The sequence below is a fragment of the Ctenopharyngodon idella genome, chromosome 6 (assembly GCF_019924925.1).
Source record: "Ctenopharyngodon idella isolate HZGC_01 chromosome 6, HZGC01, whole genome shotgun sequence".
Classification (NCBI taxonomy): domain Eukaryota; kingdom Metazoa; phylum Chordata; class Actinopteri; order Cypriniformes; family Xenocyprididae; genus Ctenopharyngodon; species Ctenopharyngodon idella.
In genome coordinates this window covers 33094741-33114597 of record NC_067225.1, presented here as the reverse complement: position 1 = coordinate 33114597, position 19857 = coordinate 33094741, and the positions used below count along the sequence as shown (strand labels likewise).

The window sequence follows — 19857 nt, the reverse complement described above, 5'->3', positions numbered from 1 at the left end:
TCATGCTAGTGGGAAGAAAACATCCAAAATAGATATTTACGTGTTCATTTTATTACCCTCTGTAGACTTCAATTACAATACATATATCTTTAAACTAAGGCCGTTTTCTCAAAATGTGTTATTTTCTCCGGCACTGAGTCAGAAATCTCCACTTCAGCACCAAACTTTACAGTTATATAGGTATTATATTTATATTCTTCTGAGAGCTAGGGTTTGTTCATATATCATTCGAATGATTTATATAAAAATTAGGATTTTTTTCCCCTTATGGGAACATGACTGGTAGACAAAACGAATCGATGAATCTTTTTTTATTGCAACTCTTCATTGAAACGAACCGTTCGAACGAACCGATTCAAAGAAAGTTCTTCGCGCTCTGTTTCTCCACCTCCTCGGATGCTGATTGGTCCAGCAGTAGTTCAGTGGACATGGACATCACTCCTTTGACTCGTTTTTGCCAGGACAAATTTATATTATATTATATTATATTAAAATATGAACAAACAAATAAATAAAATGTCTTTAATGTAATCGAAACACTATTTTAAATCTCCACATATTTAAAGGGACGTCATTCATTTGGAACCACCCTAAAATTAATTCAAGGTATTTGCATGTTATACCAAAGTTCTTTTGAAAAATACCATGGTATTGAACATCATGCATCGATTCATATCTAAAAACCAATGGCAGCTCCATACTATAATGTTAAATTACCTCAGTATTTACAAGCACTTACAAATATACCATGTTATTGTGGCTTATATTTCAAAGTACCATAGTATTGCAGTTACCAAGGCATACTTGTGCTGTCAAACAGCGCCATCTTGTGAACGTACAGCCCTTAAATAATATTAATAAACCCATTACCTGTTCATCTGAAGTAAACAGACATTTCTAGTGCTTCAATCTTTACGTGTAATATACCACACAGCTACACTGTACTAAAAAACATTACATTATCCAAACGGACGCGCGTCGCGTCACGTGACGGGGTCGCGCAGTGACGTCAGTCTGACATGGAGCCAGTGCTGGTGGCGGCGGACCTTTGGTCACCCGGTTGAGATGGAGCAAAGTTTATTGGAACGACGAGAAGTTGACCTCAGATCCCGTTAAAACTGAAATTTAGAAACATTTCCCGTGATCATAAGACGGTAAGATATAAGAGACACACAAGTATAGAGGACAATATGGAAGAAAAACAGCCGTGTTTTGATAACGCGTTAGCTCGTTTGACAGGTGACTGACTGACTGACCGTTATACTGTGTAGCGGATGATGTTTTGACAGCTATTTGACTAATGTACGTAAATAATAGTCTGAAACGAATAAAAAAATATCCGTTTTCGGTTTCAAACAGATATATGCATTTAATTGACTTGTAAACGTTCGTTTTTGTAGCTGCGACACCGTCAGTCAGAAACGCTACGTGACGTCACTTCTGTAATGCGCTCATTAGTACAGTATCATAACACAATGTAAAAGTGCCATCTGACACCATGGTACTGATATTTATGTACCACGGTATTTGCATGCTACACAAAGATACTTCCATGTTGTTGTGGTATATGTCAAAGTACCATGATATTACCATCTGATATAATCTCGGTACTGTGTTAAAACCACAGTGTTTTTAAAAGTGTGTGAAATGTCTTTTTATAAACTGTTAAGGCAAGACAGCACAGGGTAAAAATGCAAAACCGATATCACCATACTTCCCCTCTTAATTATTCACCCTACGTTAAGACATTTGTTTTATATTACAAGGTTTCTGAAATGTTATGTTTAAATATGCAGATTATGCACTAATATGCACACATTTGCATACATTTCCAGAATGGAAATCTGAGTATTGGATAAAGCCAGGTTCAAATTTCTTGGAGTTTTTTTTACAAAGGGAATTTGGATCTCTCTTTTTATCGCTGCACAAACCTGTCAACAGTAAGAAAAAAATACATTTTCACCATGTTTTAGGAATAAACCAACTGTAAAGTTTGGTACTGAAGTAGAGATTACTGACTCGAAAAAACTAATTTTGTGAAAACAACCTTTAAAGATATTGCAGTTAAATTCTACAAATGCAAATGGATAAAGTGTAATAAAATAAATACTAAATCTCTAAATTGACCAATGCATGAAAAAACAGTGGTGTCTAGCCTTAAAATTGAAACCAGTTCAATTTGTAAACTATTCAAATAATTACCGGACAATTAATGACGTGCTTCATAATTTTTCATGTTGTTAAGTAACCACTGACAGTGTGCAGATGTGAGCTTTTTAATGCACTTGCAGGCAGAAAAAATGAAAGATGGTTAGAATATCAAACCTATTATAATGAGTAATAGTAATGGAAGACTTTTTATGTTCTTATTGGAGTCTGACAGCCTCAGTACCCATTAACTTTCATTGTATTCGTAAAGAACATTTTCCTTTTGTGTTAAATAGAATAAAGAAGGCCATGCAAAAATCGGAAAGATGTGTGGATGAGCAAATAATTGACAGGCCTTTTGTTTTTGGGTGAAAATCTAAAGATGATGCTTGTTAAAAAGTTAGATCTAGTTTAAGTTCATGTTTTTGAGATAGCAACTGAGAGAATTTTGTAAAGATAACATTTACTGTAAAAGTATGTTGGTTAAAGTAGATATTGCTTGTGGTGGTGGTGGTGAAAATACAAGCACATATCTGAACAAAAAAAGTTCCTGTTATTCCCTGATTGACTTGAAGAAAATTTACTACCAGAAATTCATGTTGACATTGGGCTCTTTGTAAATGCCTGTGTGTTTATCACTACTTTCTCTCGGTGGACAGACAGAATTACATTATCTGTAATCTTCCAAGGATTACTGGAGACTTCTGTTGTGAGATTAGCTGTTACCGCAGAGAGGTGTTGAAGACACAACTAGAACATACATCACACATCATCACTGAACAACATACAGCACTGATCAGGGGACAGATGTGTCTATACAGTGCATTTGGTGTCAGATCATCCGGTAAAAGCCAGACAGTGGGTGTTTTGTTGAATTAGTCAACATGAAATCATATCCTGTTTCACCTAGAAATAAGGCGCATTACAGGAGTAAAAGGGGTTGCGGATGCTGTTTCATGAGCTTTTTTCACTGTTTACTACTGTTTACAGACTGTTTTTGTTATAATGAGTCTTAACTGAATTAATATTGATGTATATGCTTGTTTATTTCAGATTTGAGCCACAATAAGTGATTTTAATGGCCGTATCATGAAGGCTCAACTTCAGATAACAGGTGAGCTTAACAAAAAACTAATAATCTCTATTTTGTTATTGCAAGACTTCACATTTGTCATTTTGTTTGCACTCATTTCAATATAGGCCTAACATTTTGAGATGTCTTGTCATTATTTTAAGATGTCAGCTATCTGGATATTTTGTTGTCACATCATTAGATGAATACTTTGAATAGATGTCATTGTTTCTGTTATCTTTTGTTAGTTCTGTCCGCTAAGCTGCGGGACAGTAAGAAGAATTGGTTTGGGCCCAGTCCTTACGTGGAGGTGTGTGTGGACGGCCAGTCCAAGAAGACGGAGAAATGCACCAACACTCACAGTCCCAAGTGGAAACAGTCTCTCACTGTGTAAGAGAGAAATATTGTACTAAAACGACTCACTGTTGAGTAACAGAAGTGATCCAGAATCAGTATTTATTACCTTTATATTGTTTAGTTACACTTTACAATAAGGTTCCATTTGTTAACATTAGTTAAATACATTAGTTAATATAAACTAACAATGAAAAATACTTTTAAAGCATTATTTACTAATACATTATTAGATCTAAAGTATCTGTTAACATTATTTCATGGACGACTTAAAATTAACTTACAATAAATAGTTATATTTTAATGAACTAACATTAACAAAGTAATAATAAAATAGTAAATAAATAATACTAAGTACTGTAACAAATGCTCATTGTTAGTTAATATTAATTAATGCATCAACTAATGTTAACTAATGGGATCTTGTTGTAAAGTGTTACCTATCGTTATGAACTCTCTCTCCAGACTAAAAAATTGTTTTTATTTATGTTTTCAGTTTTCATCAGTTTTAGTAATTTTTTGTAATATTTTTTTTTGTGTTTGTAGTAATTCTATTTAGCTTTAGATTTATTAGATTGTATTTATTTTAGTTTTAGTAATTTTAGTACTTTAACTTTTTTTCAGTTAGTTGCCAAAGCAACATTTCAAATATTTGTTTGAGTTTATTTCTAATATAAATTATATATATCTTGACTGTTTGCTCAGTGCACTTGACATTTTAACATAATAATTGTATCATAATTATCATAATACATGATTTATTGATACATAAAAGTATAGTGAATTTTTTTCTTCTTTGGTTTATCTTATATATTCTCTTTATTTTAGTTTAAATAAAATGCATAAAAATATGGCCAGATTATTGAATGTTAGCAGTTGAATTGTGGAATACAAAACTTTTAGTCAGCTTTATTTCAAATGATGTAAAACTGTAATTTTTAATAGTTAGCAGTATCATCACTGCTCTGTTGATCATATTCCCTGCAGGATCGTCACCCCTTTCAGCAAGTTAATTTTCCGGGTTTGGAGTCACCAGACACTTAAAGCGGACATTTTGCTGGGCTTGGCCACTCTGGAGGTCAGCGAGACCTTAAAAGCCAACAATATGAAGAGTGAGTTTCCATATACTCCACTTTGTGAGTCTCATTATTCAGAGCCAGGTCTCTTTAGTGTGTGTGTGTGTGTGCACTCAAGAGTCTGTGTTTTATTGGCTCTTTGTAATGGAGGCAGGTGAACTGACTCATGCTACCAAACAAAGGGTCTTTTCAGAGACTTATGTGGGAATCATGTGACCGCTCACCGCTGGTGAGAATTATAGAACTGGGGATTGAGTTGAGGGCGTTGATTAGCCTGGAACCAGGTTACCATTTCCTTTTCCTGTGACCTGAAGTGTTGCTGTGAACTTGTTTGCTTAGTGAAGTCAATTTAGCTTTCCAGGTCATCTGTGAATATGACTTAACTGGTTTTAAGCTTTAAAAAATTATTTAATCAGCTTGATATTGCTCTTTTGGTAAAACATGCTACCAAGCCGTAATGATGTCAGTTTCTTTCAATAAATCATTTAAATTCGATTCATGATTCATTCTGAATTAGTTATTTGTGAAACAAGATCATTTTTAAAAATCCTTATTTTATAAGCATTGGTCAAAAAGTGTTTATGGGCTGTTAATATTCATTTTTCATGTTGAAGATCATGTGTTTGTGTGTCTGTCTCAGTTTGCGAGGTTGTGCAGACGTTGCAGTTGAGTTCAGACCGAGAGCGGTCGGAGGTGGTTGGAGATCTCTCAGTGTGTCTGGATGGACTGCAGGTGGATGCCGAGACTTTTGCTTCAGAGGAAGAAAAGCACAGTGAGACCTTCTTTATCTCTGCTGTTTTCCAGCAACAGTTCAGTCATTTAGATTCTTTGCTGTTTAAAATAGAGATTTCCCACACATGAAGTTGTGTAATGTTTCTCTTCAATCACAGATGCTGTTGTAAATGGAGAACCCAAACTGAACGGGGATGCAGCAGCGAGGTAAAATAAAGATTACTTCACTCTACTGTTTTGTTTGAATTCTTGGCGAAATTAGCTCTCGAGGGAAATATCTTGATTGCTCACACAGTGCACTTCATATTTTATAGATCATAACACAAGCTTTATAATTAATACATGAAATGAGAGTGAATTTTTTCCTTCTTTAGTTTATATTCTCATTATTTTGGTTTAAATAAGATGCGTAAAAATATGGCCAGATTATTGAAGGTTAGCATCTGATTTATGGAACAAAAAAATGAATGTCATGCACATAAAACAGGAATGTTTTAACTATTAAAAAAAAAATTCCTTTATATTATGAATGACACCTATTGATGTTAAAAAGATATTGTATAAGTTGAAAATCACCTGCTTTAATTACTCGAATCAGCCTTTAGTTTTTGCAGTAACATTTTACAATAAGGTTTCATTTGTTAACATTAGTTAAAATGAACTAACAATGAACAGTACTTCTACAGTATTTATCTTGGCTAATGTTAATATTAACATTTACTAATGTACGTACTTTTAAGATCAAAAGTTGTAACATTACATAATGCACAGTGAACCAACATGAATATGAACATTTTTATTGAGTCATATTAGCAAAGGTTAATAATAAATGCCATCATTGTTAGTTAATGCATTAACTAATGTTAACAAATGAGACATTATTGTAAAGTGCTACTGTTTTTGCTTTGCTGTTTGCACTATTTGAATTTTGACATTTGCGTCTGTTGTTGGTCTAGTCGAGATTCTTCCCCATCCAGTGACATCACTGATGACGCACCACTGCCCAATGGTCATGCGGTGGGAAGTACTGGGTCTTCCTCTCCATCCGCAGGGGCTCTGAGACCACCGCGTCCACCTCGACCCCAGCGACCACCGCCTGCCTCGCCACATAAACCTTCCTCCACAGGTAGAGAACCTTATTAATAGGGGTGTAACAATATTTTGTGTCACGTGATGCTATTTTAAGGTTCCTAATTGTGTTTTGGATTCTCCTATAATAGGTTTACATGCATCCAAGGTCAAAAAACACTTTAATTGTTTCATAATATACATTGCAGCATCGGCTCTTTTCTCTCAGTCTTTGAAACAGTTCGATCAAGGATTCAGTCTCTTTAAACCCTTCCTTTATGAGAGCTTCTGCTCTGCTCTGATTGGTCAGATGGCCCAGTCTGTTGTGATTGGTCGACTGCTTACAGCACTTACTACAGTGTTTGAGGGCGGGTCAAAGCAGACATTCATGGGTAGTAAATGAAGACCATAGGCTGGAATTATGCAAATGTGTACGTAGGGGGGAGACAGTAACTACATTTATCTGCACTTTGATCTTAAAACTTTACAGACCTTTTACATTCACAAACAGCTGTATTACACACTACATGAAAGGTCATATCTGAGTTCCCTAACTATTGACTTCATTGGTGTTTTTTTTTTTTTAGCATCCTCTGCTGGCTCTACTCCCACTCACGGCAGCAGAGCTCCCAGCCCGGAGACGTCTCCACGGGTGTGTGTGAACGGAGAAACGGAGAGTCAGGGGTCAAGCTCAGGCTCAGGGTCAAATCAGCCCCCCAGTGCCAGTCCAACGCCACCCAGAGCTTCGCTAATCACTAACAGCCCTCTTCCTCCTGGGTATGTGATACAATTACAGTGAAGAGAAATTATAAGCAAGTCCCCATGAAATCAAAAACCTTTCTATATTTTTTTGTTTAGATGTATTATTTTCTAATTTACTAGCTATATTTAGCTTATTGAAAGATATGATCTTAAATATCCATATGATGCCACTAGAGAGCAATAAGAGCCGATGCTCCTGCTGCATGTCAGAATGAATAAATGAATGTCAAATAAAGACACTTTATAATAATAAGCCTGTATGGATTTAGTCTGATATGTTTAATGGATTTACTTTTTGTTTCTTGGTGCGTAGCTGGGAGCAGAGAATGGATCAGAACGGCCGCGTTTACTATGTGGATCACATCGAGAAAAGAACCACATGGGAAAGACCAGAACCGCTACCACCGGGGTAACCAGTGATCTGTGCAGATTGTTTTTAATTGGTTTGCTGCTAATAGATATTTAAATTGCATATTGCATAAGTATGTGTTAATTAAGGTACCTAATCAGATGCAAAAGAGATGATTTTATGTAAAGCAGAAAATGTCGAGAAAATCTGTCGAGAAAACAGATTTTAAGCTGACTTTCGATTAATATATTTTAAGCCTCCTTAGTGATTGTGTTTTCTTTTAAAAGAAAAACGTCATATTTTCTGACCTATGAAACCCTTTTAGCTGCATTTTATGTATGAAAGATTAATGCTACTACTACTACTAATTTCTTATACCAACAACAAATAATATTTAATATTATTATAATTCATATAATAATTATTTTTATTGTTATTTGTTGTTATCAGAAATCATCATAAAAATTATTGTTGTATAATCATCAAAAAATATTTTTATAACAATAAAAGTATAAAAAAAATTAATAATAATTTATCATTGTAAATATTTTAATAATAATAATTATAATTTTTAAAATATTTACAATTTTAATTTTGATGTTTATTATTATTAATAAATAAATATAATTAATTATTATTATTATTATTATAACAGTAATAGTAATAATAGTTATGAGCAATCATCATCAAAATTATCACTGTAAATTTTTTAATAATAATAATTAGTATTATTATTTTAAAACAATATTAAAAATGACCAAGGTCAAATGTGAAAATGTCCTTAATGAGCAGTTTTTTAGAGAATTTTGTGTGTTTGTGCGGTAGTTGGGAGCGTCGCTTGGACCCGATGGGCCGTGTTTACTATGTGGATCATATAATCCGAACCACCACATGGCAAAGACCCACACTAGAGTCGGTCCGGAACTATGAAGAGTGGCAGAACCAGCGCAGTCAGCTGCAGGGAGCCATGCACCGCTTCAACCAGAGATTCATCTATGGAGTGAGTATATATGTAAAGGTCGACTCTTTTCAAACGCTTTTAAATGAAAGGATGTCAGGATTTCCTCTATGACCTGAGCTGAGGGTGTTATTGTTCTTATTCCTCATCTCAACAGCAGCAGGAACAGCTTGTGCCTACAGCTAATAAAGAGTTTGACCCTCTGGGTCCTCTGCCACCGGGATGGGGTGAGTCACCACTCTTTCATTTTTATGCTGCAGAAAGAGGAAATCACATTTTACCCTCATAATAGAGCGGCTCACACAGTCTTTTCTTGAGCGTCACCCTCGAATTTCTGTTTGTGTGTTGTTTGGTTCGCAGAGAAACGGACAGACAGTAATAGGAGGATGTATTTTGTTCACCATCCTACGAGATCCACACAATGGGAAGATCCTCGCACACAAGGGTGCGACAGTTTTTATTCATATTTTGGATTAGCTTTTATTTTAACATTTTCTGTTTTTAATTTTAGTCATGTGCTTTTGTCATTTTTATGTTACTGTTTTGTTTTAATTTATTTTTATTTCAGTTTTTTATTTTTTTTATTTATTTCCAGTTAGTAATTTCAGTTCTTCACCTTAAACCTATTTCAGTTAGTTGCCAAAGCAATATTTCTAATTTTCATTCAGTTTAAGTTTTTTATCTATTTATATTTTATTTTATTTCAGCTTTTTTTCAATTAAATGTAGTTTTAGTTAACGACAATAACCCTGAACACAGCTAAATTGCCTCCCTTCTATATGATATTATTATTTGATGTAAAACTTCACAAAATAAGCTGACAAAAAGCATTATTGTTTGAATGAAATGTTTTTGTTCGTCAGGTTGTTGAATGAGAAGCCTTTGCCGGAGGGTTGGGAGATGAGGTTTACAGTGGACGGGATTCCTTATTTTGTCGATCACAACAGGAAAACGACGACATATATCGACCCTCGTACAGGAAAATCCTCCCTGTGAGCCATTTTAATAGCTTAAAATGTGTAAAGAGGTCTTTTGTGACATTCTCCGTCGCAGTGTTTGCAGATGTTAATAATTAAAGCATAGATAGTGTTGTTCCTGTCTTAGGATACAAATATGTTCACTTCGAAATAGAAATATGCCACATAAGTCGGCTTAATGCAGTTAAAAGTTAAATGCTGCTTTAAGTTGTTTTTGGACAATATTGTCTATTGATGTATTGCAGCTTTTGGTGTAGTTTTACAGTCTTGTTTCTGTCTTTGTGAACCTGCAGTGAGAACGGCCCTCAGATCACATACGTACGAGACTTTAAAGCCAAAGTGCACTATTTCCGCTTCTGGTGTCAGGTAAGAGTGACTTCAGTTACAAACTCAGTTTTTTTAGTTGCTTTGACACTCTAAATCTTCAAAACCTGCTATTGTTCTTTCACTGTAATAAATTATGTTTTTAATATCAAAGCAACTAGCAATGCCTCAGCATATTAAGATCCACGTCAGTCGCAAAACACTCTTCGAGGACTCATTTCAACAGGTGATTGACATTTTTTGTACAGTTAATTCTGGTTTACGTGTGTCATCATGTGGCATGTAGAAAGAAGTTAAATATTTGTAAATTGATCTGTTTAGATTATGAGTTGCCATCCGCAAGATCTGAGAAGGAGATTGTGGATTATTTTCCCGGGGGAGGAGGGACTTGACTATGGAGGCGTGGCCAGGTATATTACATAATTTACAGGAAGTGATGACTTGAGTTGATATATGTGCACACACAATAATGTTTCTGTCATAGGGAATGGTTCTTCCTGCTCTCTCACGAGGTCTTGAACCCCATGTACTGTCTGTTCGAATATGCCGGTAAAGACAACTACTGCCTGCAGATTAATCCCGCCTCCTCCATCAACCCCGACCACCTCAAGTACTTCAAGTTCATTGGCCGGTTCATTGCTATGGTATGACACTCGAGTTATGATGATGACCAGCTAACTAATGCCTGTGCTGGATAGTGGGTCATAGTTTAAAATGCAATTAAAATGTCTGAATATTATTTGTGCATTCTCTCTCTCATAGGCTCTCTTTCATGGAAAGTTCATAGACACCGGCTTCTCTTTGCCCTTTTATAAGCGCATCCTGAATAAACCTTTGGCTCTGAAAGACCTTGAGTCCATCGATCCGGAGTTCTACAACTCGCTCATCTGGATCAAGTGAGTGAGGCTGACGAGTTAAAAGATGAGTTGAATGAGTTACAGAGAAAATAAGAAACAAGAGTAGGGGTTGGGGGTTAAAACTGTGTAAATAAGGGATAGGAGTTATAAAAAAATTAACAATCCCAGTGTCTGGTCTTAATTACGAAACAAAAACAGTGCTCTTTTTAATCATGCAATTTGAGATGATGCTGTTTTTCTACAGGGATAATAACATTGAGGAATGTGGCTTGGAGATGTTTTTCTCGGTGGATAAGGAGATTCTGGGAGAAGTCACCACTCATGACCTCAAACCTGATGGAGGAAACATTCAGGTGACAGAGGAAAATAAAGAGGAGTATATCAGGTAAAAAATCTTATTCATACACAGATGAATTTCAGACAATGTGAATGTTAAAATATATATATAGGGCTGCCACTAAATCAACTAAATTTTATTAGTCATTTAGTCGCAGAAAAAAAAACTTAGTCCTTGAGGGACAGATCGTTACCGGCGATTCTTTGTAGTTACATTATGTTCATTCATCGACCTCAAATATGGCTTATCACATGAAACATGTAAGTAGTAGCAACTTTACATGGCCACTCGCTCTAACGTTAACCTAGAAAAATGTGTGCTATTATTAGGCACATATTCAAGTGTTTGTGCGGAGTGTGGAAGCTGAAGTATCAGTGCACTTACTGCATGACATGGAGTCGCCGGTGTGATCACTTGCATTTAACTTAAAATATCCTGTCATTTTTGGTCTTACATCAAGAGTAGCCTAATACATCATTTAAAACTGACTAATTTAATTTGTGTGCACTCACAATAACAACTAAAAGATGTGTTTTTGTAAAATAAAGAAAACAAACAGGATCTGCTTTCTGCCGTCAGTGTACTTGAGCGTGTCAAAAACAAAAAAGAAACTCAGTCTGATCTTGCCTATTGAAAGCTTGTAATGTCTATTTTTAAATAAACCGATTGAAATGGAAAACAAATATTCTCAGAGTATGTTATGAAACGTGCATATAGGTGCGTGCGCTACTGCGGAGATGACGAGTCAGCATCATCAATTTCATTACTGCAGCCGAAAACACTTGTTTATCAATAATTATTAAAATGTTCAGATGGTCTCCTAGTTGTTTTTTAAAGGGACATTCATAATCATTACTTTTGCTGGAGCGCTGTGGCAAGCTTTATGCATTATTGAGCGCTGATTAGGCTATGTAGGCAATTAAGGCTCATTATTACGATGTATATGGTTTATTAATATAAACGTGCAATTAGTCAACTAATCGACTAGAAAAATCTTTAGTCAAGGGCAGCCCTAATACACATGTGCGCAGCCACATATATATATAATACATATATTAAAAGTTATATAAAAATTATAACAAAAGTTAGCCACTAGGACTGTAAAAATATCTAAGTACTGATTAATTGTCCCTCTTTTTCAGCATATTTTGAAAATAATTATGAATTGTACCAAAATAATCTAAACCAAATTTCAGATTGCGTGATGCATTGCATCATTTTATAAAGAATCTTTTCGACAAGCAAATAGTTACTCCCATATTAGCCCTAATATCAGTGAATGACTGTGAAATCAAACATGTGGCAGGTTGGTTGCTGAGTGGAGGTTGTCCAGAGGCGTTGAGGAACAGACTCAGGCGTTCCTCGAGGGCTTTAATGAGGTCTTGCCACAGCAGTACCTGCAATACTTTGATGCCAAGGAACTTGAGGTACAAACTACAATTCATAATGTTCAAAGGCTTTTTGTTGTGAATCATAGGTAGTCAATAGGTACAGGATGATAGATTAGGAATTTGTTACTTTTTTTAACTGGAGGGCTGTTTTTGTTTAAAGCCATGTAAATAAGGCCATAGTTTCTCTACACGTAGATACAATGTCTTTTGTACATTCTGAACTGTAGGTGATGCTGTGTGGGATGCAGGAGATTGATCTGGGTGACTGGCAGAGGAACACCATCTACAGACACTACGCTCGCAGCAGCAAACAGATCGTCTGGTTTTGGCAGGTTAGACTGACCAGTAGCTGTTAGTCTCACACGATAACACTTCAGCATCAGACCACTGGTTAAATCAAACCCAAATGATCATAAATGTGGAGATGCTGCCATATTGATGTTCTGTCATCTGTTTGTCTGTCTGCGTTTAGTTTGTGAAGGAGATCGACAATGAGAAACGTATGCGACTGCTGCAGTTTGTAACCGGCACATGCCGACTTCCTGTTGGGGGATTCGCCGACCTTATGGGTAAGGGTTTGACAGTGTCATGCCAAACTATTGATGATATATTAAAATGACTGTAATGTAGCATGTTTCTATTCTGATCAGGGTTATTATTGTTAACTATAACTAAAAACAAAAATGCATTTTCATTTCTTGAAATAAAATATTAAATTACATTTAATATTAAAGTAAAATATTTAAAACACTCACCTTTAATAGTAGGGGTGTGACGATACACGATATTAGGTTCACGAGAACGAGACAATATTTTTAAGAAATCTTCCATGACAAAATACGACTGTAAAAATAGTCTTTTATTTGATTGAAAGTCGCAAAAAAAAAATGCAGGTGCTTTTTACTTATCATTTAACTGATCTAGGGCTGTCACTAACGATTATTTTAGTAATTGAGTAATCGGATAATATTTTTCATGGTAATAAAAATAGACCCAAGTAAATAGCCTTTAAATGACTTAAAATACATATTTATAATAATAATGAAGCAATAATAATTGCTTTAAATAAAGTATCAAAAGCAAGTAGTATTATAAACAATCAACTCATGTATATTATGCATTTTAACAAATGCCTGCAGAGGGCGCCAAAGGCCCGGTGAATGTTAGTGTAGGTTTATTAATGATAGCTATGCTATATTGTATATGCTATATATGTTTATTGATCAGAATGTATGTTGTATTTCTGTAGGGAGCAATGGGCCGCAGAAGTTTTGTATTGAGAAAGTGGGTAAGGAAAACTGGCTGCCGAGGAGCCACACATGGTAAGATCAGAAATCATTTTTAATTACCATAATGTACAGTATGCAGGCCTGATTTAATAAGAATTTTCAGATAGTTTGCATCAATGCACATAAATGACCAGCATGCAATCTTCAAGCTAAAAGTATAGCATTCTTTTAGTTAATAATAATATGTACAAACACAACTTTTACACTTTTTATTTTCATTTTTTACCCCACCAGCTTTAATCGTCTGGATCTGCCGCCCTATAAAAGCTACGAGCAGTTAAAGGAGAAGCTGCTGTTCGCCATCGAGGAAACCGAAGGCTTCGGTCAAGAGTGATGCATGCGCACGACAGCGCCTTTTTTAACACATTTCCATGACAACACCCATCAGCTTTCACCGTCATATCAAAAGCTGCCGCTGCTGCTACTTCAAACCAGGAACGAGGGATAAACCGTGTTCTGTTGGAAGGAAATCTGTGGGCTTAGGCTTCCATTTCCCGTTTTCTTGCCATCCACTTCTGATTTATGCTGCCTTAGTCAATGATCAACGCGGCCAGACATCGGCTCTCTCTATGCACACTGTGATCCTCTAACTCTTAATGACTTGTCTCTTCTCTAGTAATGCACATGCAACAGACTCTGATGTTTATTTTTCCTCTACAACTTGAAGTGTGAGTTTGCATGGTGTGTGTCTGATCGCGTCTCTTCTGTTGTGTGTACATGCAAGTCAGTTTAATAAGGTTTTTATTGCCAGTGCAGAATTGCACCTTCATACATAAATGAATCCTTTTAAGATTAGCATTTAAAAAGAAAGGTTTGCACTTGATTAGTGAAAACACTGGCATAGTGATTATGGCTAATGCAAAACCTGGTCATATTTCACCTCATGAATCATGAGAATATATTGCATGAAGAAAATGAGACTTTTTACACTATTTTGCGTAACATTTAAGCACATTTTCCCCTTAAAATTGACATTATTGTATTGCAGGAAAATCTCATTCTTATTACTGTAACAGTTGCAAAAGATAGTCTTCATTTTTTTTATGCAAAATATAATTATTTTTATTTTGATGTGAGCTTTGACCTGGAAACGCCTGCAGTGAGAGTATGTATTTGGGTTCACATACAGCAATAGTCCATCAAAAAATGCCATCTCCACGCGTCACTATTAAAATATTCACTTTCTTACCAATCATGAATTCACAAACCACACGACTAATGTTATAATGTTAGCCGATTTAGTGTGATCAAATCTTTTATATCTTTAAAAAAAAAAAATGTTGTTCACCAAAATCACTAATTTCACAGGAGGAATTAGTGCAAAATGTGCTTTATTTTGGAAAAGAATAAAGTGTGTTTGTGTTGTAGAGATGTTACAGCTTTTGGTTGACAACATTTGTTGTTATGCTGAAGATTTAGTCCTGAATCTCATGGATATTCTGTTTATTTTAAAGACTTTTCTTCTTCTTCAGATGCAAAACACAAAACCAGGACTGTAAATATCAGTGTACAAAGAATAACTTATGATTATAACAGATTTAGACGTAGGATTTGAACCATGCAAAGAGTTTTTGTGTTCACTTTAGCACAGATTCTGAGAGCATAGTATGCATTTCTTTTCCAGAATGTGATTTTGATTCATTTACACAGGGTTTGTACAGTAAATGAGTACACTAAATTGAGTCCATCAGGTCGTTAGAAACAGCGTCTGTTATCATTACAGACTTTTCAGTAGGATGTCTTGTTGCAGAGCACTTTATTTACTTTATACCAGATTGTTTGGGTTAAAATAAACTGACAAATAAAGGTCAAGATGGAAACTGTCCAGCTAAACGCCCCACATCTGATGTTATGTGTTTTGTGTCTTAAAACATTTTGTAGCTCTGAATACGTAAAGGCCTCTTTATTTTCTTAACACTGTACATCATGTAATGATTAGCCTGCGATCTATAACACATTAACATTGAGTAGGCTGGGTTTAATGATCTGGATTATATTTATTTTTCTTAAGTGAATGTGTACAGTTGAATGATTAATATAAAGATACCAATTTATTCTCAGCTGAAAAAAAAAATAAATACATTAAAAAGGCATTGTTCTTTTCTTCTTATTTACTCTATACGTTTAACATTGCCAAAGTATATTTCTAAATATAAAAACGAGACATGCTTTTGATGAAAGGAGTAAATGAAATGCAGTACTGGAATTTTATTCAGTGTTTAGAATTATTTAAAAATAATACATATATAAAAATGTGGTCTAAAAATCCATTATTATTATTAGATTATTCGATTAATTTATTACTGGGAATAGTCGGTGTCCTTGTTCATTTTGAAGAAATATTAAACTGTTTAATTAATAAAATAACCCTTACTACATTCAATTTTTAAAGTAAATAAAACTCTTAAGTAACCTGAATTTTTGAAGACACTTTTTCGTAAAAATAAACATAAAGAAGAAGTGACAGAACCGGACCGTTCGAGATCGTGTTTCCGGTCGGACTCTTCTCTTGTCGCACTCTTTTCCGCTTTGCCTCCATTAAAGGACTCAGCGGCGCTTCGCGGGTCAATTTTTAAAACTTGTTTGGTAGAATCCGATATTAATCGGAGCCATCCGAACAGTAATCATGGTAAGACTTCATTGTTTATCTTATTAAGTGTGTGATTAATCTATTGTTCTAATATTTCTGTCGGTTAGTTACGTTTTTTAATTTAAAATGTCTGCGTTATCATTACGTTGGTGATACGTAGAGCAAAACAGCTTGCGATGTTATAAGAACAAAGTACCAAAAACATTGAATTCGGGATTTTAAAGCCTACTAGAAAGTGTAGTTTATTCTTGAGATGTTTGTAAAACAAAATACAGAAAACCTTCTCTAAAATCGAGTCAGGAGTATAAATGAGCGCTAATGGTGACCGTCGTTTGTTTGCTCTGGTAGCCAAACTCTAGCTTAAAGGCTTCAATTTAAACTACTTAATCGTTATTTGTTATATAGATTGATGCAATTTAATGAATTGTTTTTCAGCAGTTCTTTAGCTGTATAAGTATATTGTTTACGTTTTCATGTCCTCTGCTCCAGTGAGTTGTGCAGCGCGAACAGGAAGAGGACTTTTATTTTGCTCAAACTGATTATTTCTGTCGTCTCCAATAATGGTCTGGTTTATTTTTATAAATAGATTTCAGTGCTTTAGGCTTTCGCATTAAGCCTAGAATTGTATTTCTCACTTTCTAATCAGTCTTCTAAACACAATGGACTTTACTAAAGTGTTAATAACTTGTTGCTTTAATAATTGACTCTTAAGTTGCACAAGTCCAGATATTATTTGTTAGCAGTATCTGCCAATAATGACTATTAGCTGGCTTATAGTGGCTGAAGTATCTGTAACTTTAACTCTTTTCTCTTTATTGTCTTTCAGACGGTCGGTAAGAGCAGTAAGATGTTGCAGCACATCGACTTTCGGATGCGCTGCATCCTGCAGGACGGGCGAATCTTCATCGGCACATTCAAAGCGTTCGACAAACACATGAACCTGATCCTGTGCGACTGTGACGAGTTCAGAAAGATCAAGTGAGTCCTTGTGAAACTTAAGCTCAGTCCTTTATCAACATTCAGCATATCAATATTCATCAATCCATGTCTTTCGCAGACCCAAGAACTCCAAGCAGCCGGAGCGAGAGGAGAAGAGGGTGTTGGGTCTGGTTTTGCTCCGAGGAGAGAATCTAGTTTCTATGACAGTAGAAGGACCCCCTCCTAAAGACGTGAGTCTGTGTTTTGAGTCATTTGAATGGCTTTTTCTTCTAAGTGCTGAGAGTGATGTGGTTTTGTTGTGTCCTGTGACAGACTGGCATCGCCCGCGTGCCGCTGGCTGGAGTGGCTGGAGGTCCAGGTGTCGGCAGGGCTGCAGGTCGAGGCGTTCCCGCTGGAGCACCGATGGCACAGGCTCCCGCTGGACTCGCGGGACCCGTTAGGGGAGTCGGTGGCCCGTCGCAGCAGGTAACCATTTATAGTAACTTAGAATTTAGTGATGTATTCAATTATTCATGATTTGCGTTGTTCACTATTTCAAGGTGTTTTATATTGAGTTCATTTTAAGGGATATTTTGTATGGCATTTAACCTTGCTATTTGATTTGTTGGCAGTTGTGTTGTGCTAATAAGCAACAGTATTTTATTTATATTTAACAAATTTATTAGTCCATGGAAAAATGCCATAGGCTTTTTTTTTTGCCTCAATTTTACACCTGCTACATTTGTCATTTGTGATGCCCTGTTTTATTTTATTATTAATAATATAGTAGTAATAATATTAGGTTTGTCACAAATGATTATTTTGGTAAGAGTAATCAATTATTTTGACGATTAATCAAGTAATCAGAGTTTTTGTGGTAATAAAAATAGACCCAAGCCTTTAAAGTGACTTATAATACATATTTTAACAATTTTTGGTTCAAATAAAGTTTCAAAAGCAAGTAATCATATGGTTTCATAGAACAACACTGATAATATACGTAATAGAATAATCAACTATCAAAATCCTGCAGAGGGCGCCAACGGCCTGGTGAGGTTGTCCTACTTTACAGCAGATCAAATCCTTGTTTAATCTTGATCTAAATGACATTTAATTCAAATGTTCACAATTTGGTCACTTTATGATAGAAATGCTACAGCCACTGTAATTTCTTGAACAAGAATGTGGACATCAAAACATGCAAACTCGGAAGGCTTAAACCCTTATTTTGAAATCGTGATGAGCAGTTTGCATGTTTTCTCCTGTGTTGCTTTATAAATGATTTACCTTACAAATATGAGATTGTGTTCCCAGATGAACATTTTAAAAAGCAACCCAAACTCACAGCATATGCAGAGATGCAGTTTGTAATGTAAATAAGTTTATGTGGAGCAGCACTTACTGTGAAAGGAGCCCTCTGAGACGCCCATAACCTACACTTGTATAAATAAAGCGCATGAATGTTAAACATTTTGCTCTGTTTTGTACCATTTGCATGGAAACACAACTGCCCTTCTCTTTCTAACCCATCGTGTCTCTCTCTCTCAGGTCATGACCCCTCAGGGCAGAGGTACGGTCGCGGCAGCCGCTGCGGGAGCCAGTATAGCCGGAGCCCCCACACAGTACCCTCCGGGTCGGGCCGGTCCACCTCCACCGATGGGCAGAGGAGCGCCACCTCCAGGTAAGACTGGCTCTGCGTTACAGTGTCTTTCTGATGGCTGTGCTGATTCGCCAGCTGTGATGACATCAATGTTTTCTGAGGCCGATGACGAGTCCGCTTATGTAGAAAGCAGGATTACACTGAGCTCAGAGTCACATGGCTGTATAACAAACGCGCATCCTGTTGTGTGATAGTTAACGTTCACCTCGTGTCTCTACTCTGCCACAGGTATGATGGGACCTCCTCCAGGCATGCGGCCGCCCATGGGACCACCGATGGGAATGCCGCCCGGCCGCGGCGCTCCGATGGGAATGCCTCCCCCTGGCATGAGGCCGCCACCCCCTGGAATGAGAGGTAAAGCCTGTTCAGTAGCTTCACATGGATCTGAGTGAAATGCACGTTTCATTTTTAACTTATCTTCTGCACTTCCTCCAGGTCCTCCTCCTCCAGGCATGCGTCCTCCCAGACCGTAAACCTCCTCACTGGACTCAAGTGTTTGAGATCTGTCTTTTCCTTTTTCAGGAAAGTTTGGCTGCAAGTTCTTGTATAGTTTGTTGATTTTTGTATTTTTTGTTAATTTTTTTTTTTTTTTTTTTTAAATAAAGTGTCTAATTTGACAGTTGTTTTAATATGACTCTTGTGTTTCTCTCAAATGATGCCTGTTAAATGTCCAATAAACAATATGCTGAGCTGATTTTTACTACCAGATGCAATTACATGGCCTAAAAACATGCATTATAGAAATTCATAACGCAAACTCATAATGCATCTCTTAAGCATAAATGGCAAGTTCTCTTAATGTTTAATTCATGCATATCCTGTTTTATTTATGCATATGATGCAATGGCGTGTTTGGGTGATGAAAATGGATAATATTTAGAGACACTTTTTTTTTTTTTTTTTTCGTGTTTTACAGAAAGTTGAAATACTATGTTGAATAAAATCATTAAATGTTGAGAATAAAGTCATGTTTAGAGAAACTTAAGTTTAAAAAC

The 19857-nt window shown here is 35.9% G+C and overlaps 2 protein-coding genes and 1 long non-coding RNA gene across 4 annotated transcripts in view; 2 read left to right on the top strand and 1 right to left on the bottom strand.

The window, feature by feature from the left end:
- LOC127513950 (uncharacterized) overlaps positions 1–19857 on the bottom strand; it is a 200981-nt gene that overhangs the window by 148670 nt on the left and 32454 nt on the right. The gene's annotated exons all lie outside the window — the stretch shown is intronic.
- itcha (itchy E3 ubiquitin protein ligase a) lies at positions 985–15787 on the top strand. Of its 2 annotated transcripts, none has more exons than XM_051896170.1 (24): positions 985–1154; positions 3202–3262; positions 3469–3610; positions 4562–4686; positions 5291–5422; positions 5541–5589; positions 6339–6508; positions 7038–7227; positions 7526–7621; positions 8387–8561; positions 8680–8746; positions 8880–8964; positions 9383–9511; positions 9790–9862; positions 9975–10046; positions 10142–10230; positions 10305–10464; positions 10583–10716; positions 10922–11062; positions 12321–12441; positions 12633–12737; positions 12878–12974; positions 13655–13727; positions 13929–15787. In XM_051896170.1, exons 2-24 carry the CDS (start codon positions 3238–3240, stop codon positions 14026–14028), a joined length of 2550 nt encoding a protein of 849 aa, XP_051752130.1. In that variant the 5' UTR covers positions 985–1154; positions 3202–3237; the 3' UTR covers positions 14029–15787. The 2 variants fall into 2 exon arrangements, with proteins under 2 accessions (XP_051752130.1, XP_051752129.1); XM_051896169.1 differs by having other exon boundaries at positions 986–1154; positions 8677–8746.
- Positions 16159–19483, top strand: snrpb (small nuclear ribonucleoprotein polypeptides B and B1). The gene is made up of 7 exons (XM_051896199.1): positions 16159–16323; positions 17111–17262; positions 17342–17453; positions 17536–17688; positions 18751–18883; positions 19091–19216; positions 19298–19483. The coding sequence occupies exons 1-7, from the start codon at positions 16321–16323 to the stop codon at positions 19333–19335; spliced, it is 717 nt and encodes a 238-aa protein (XP_051752159.1). The 5' UTR covers positions 16159–16320; the 3' UTR covers positions 19336–19483.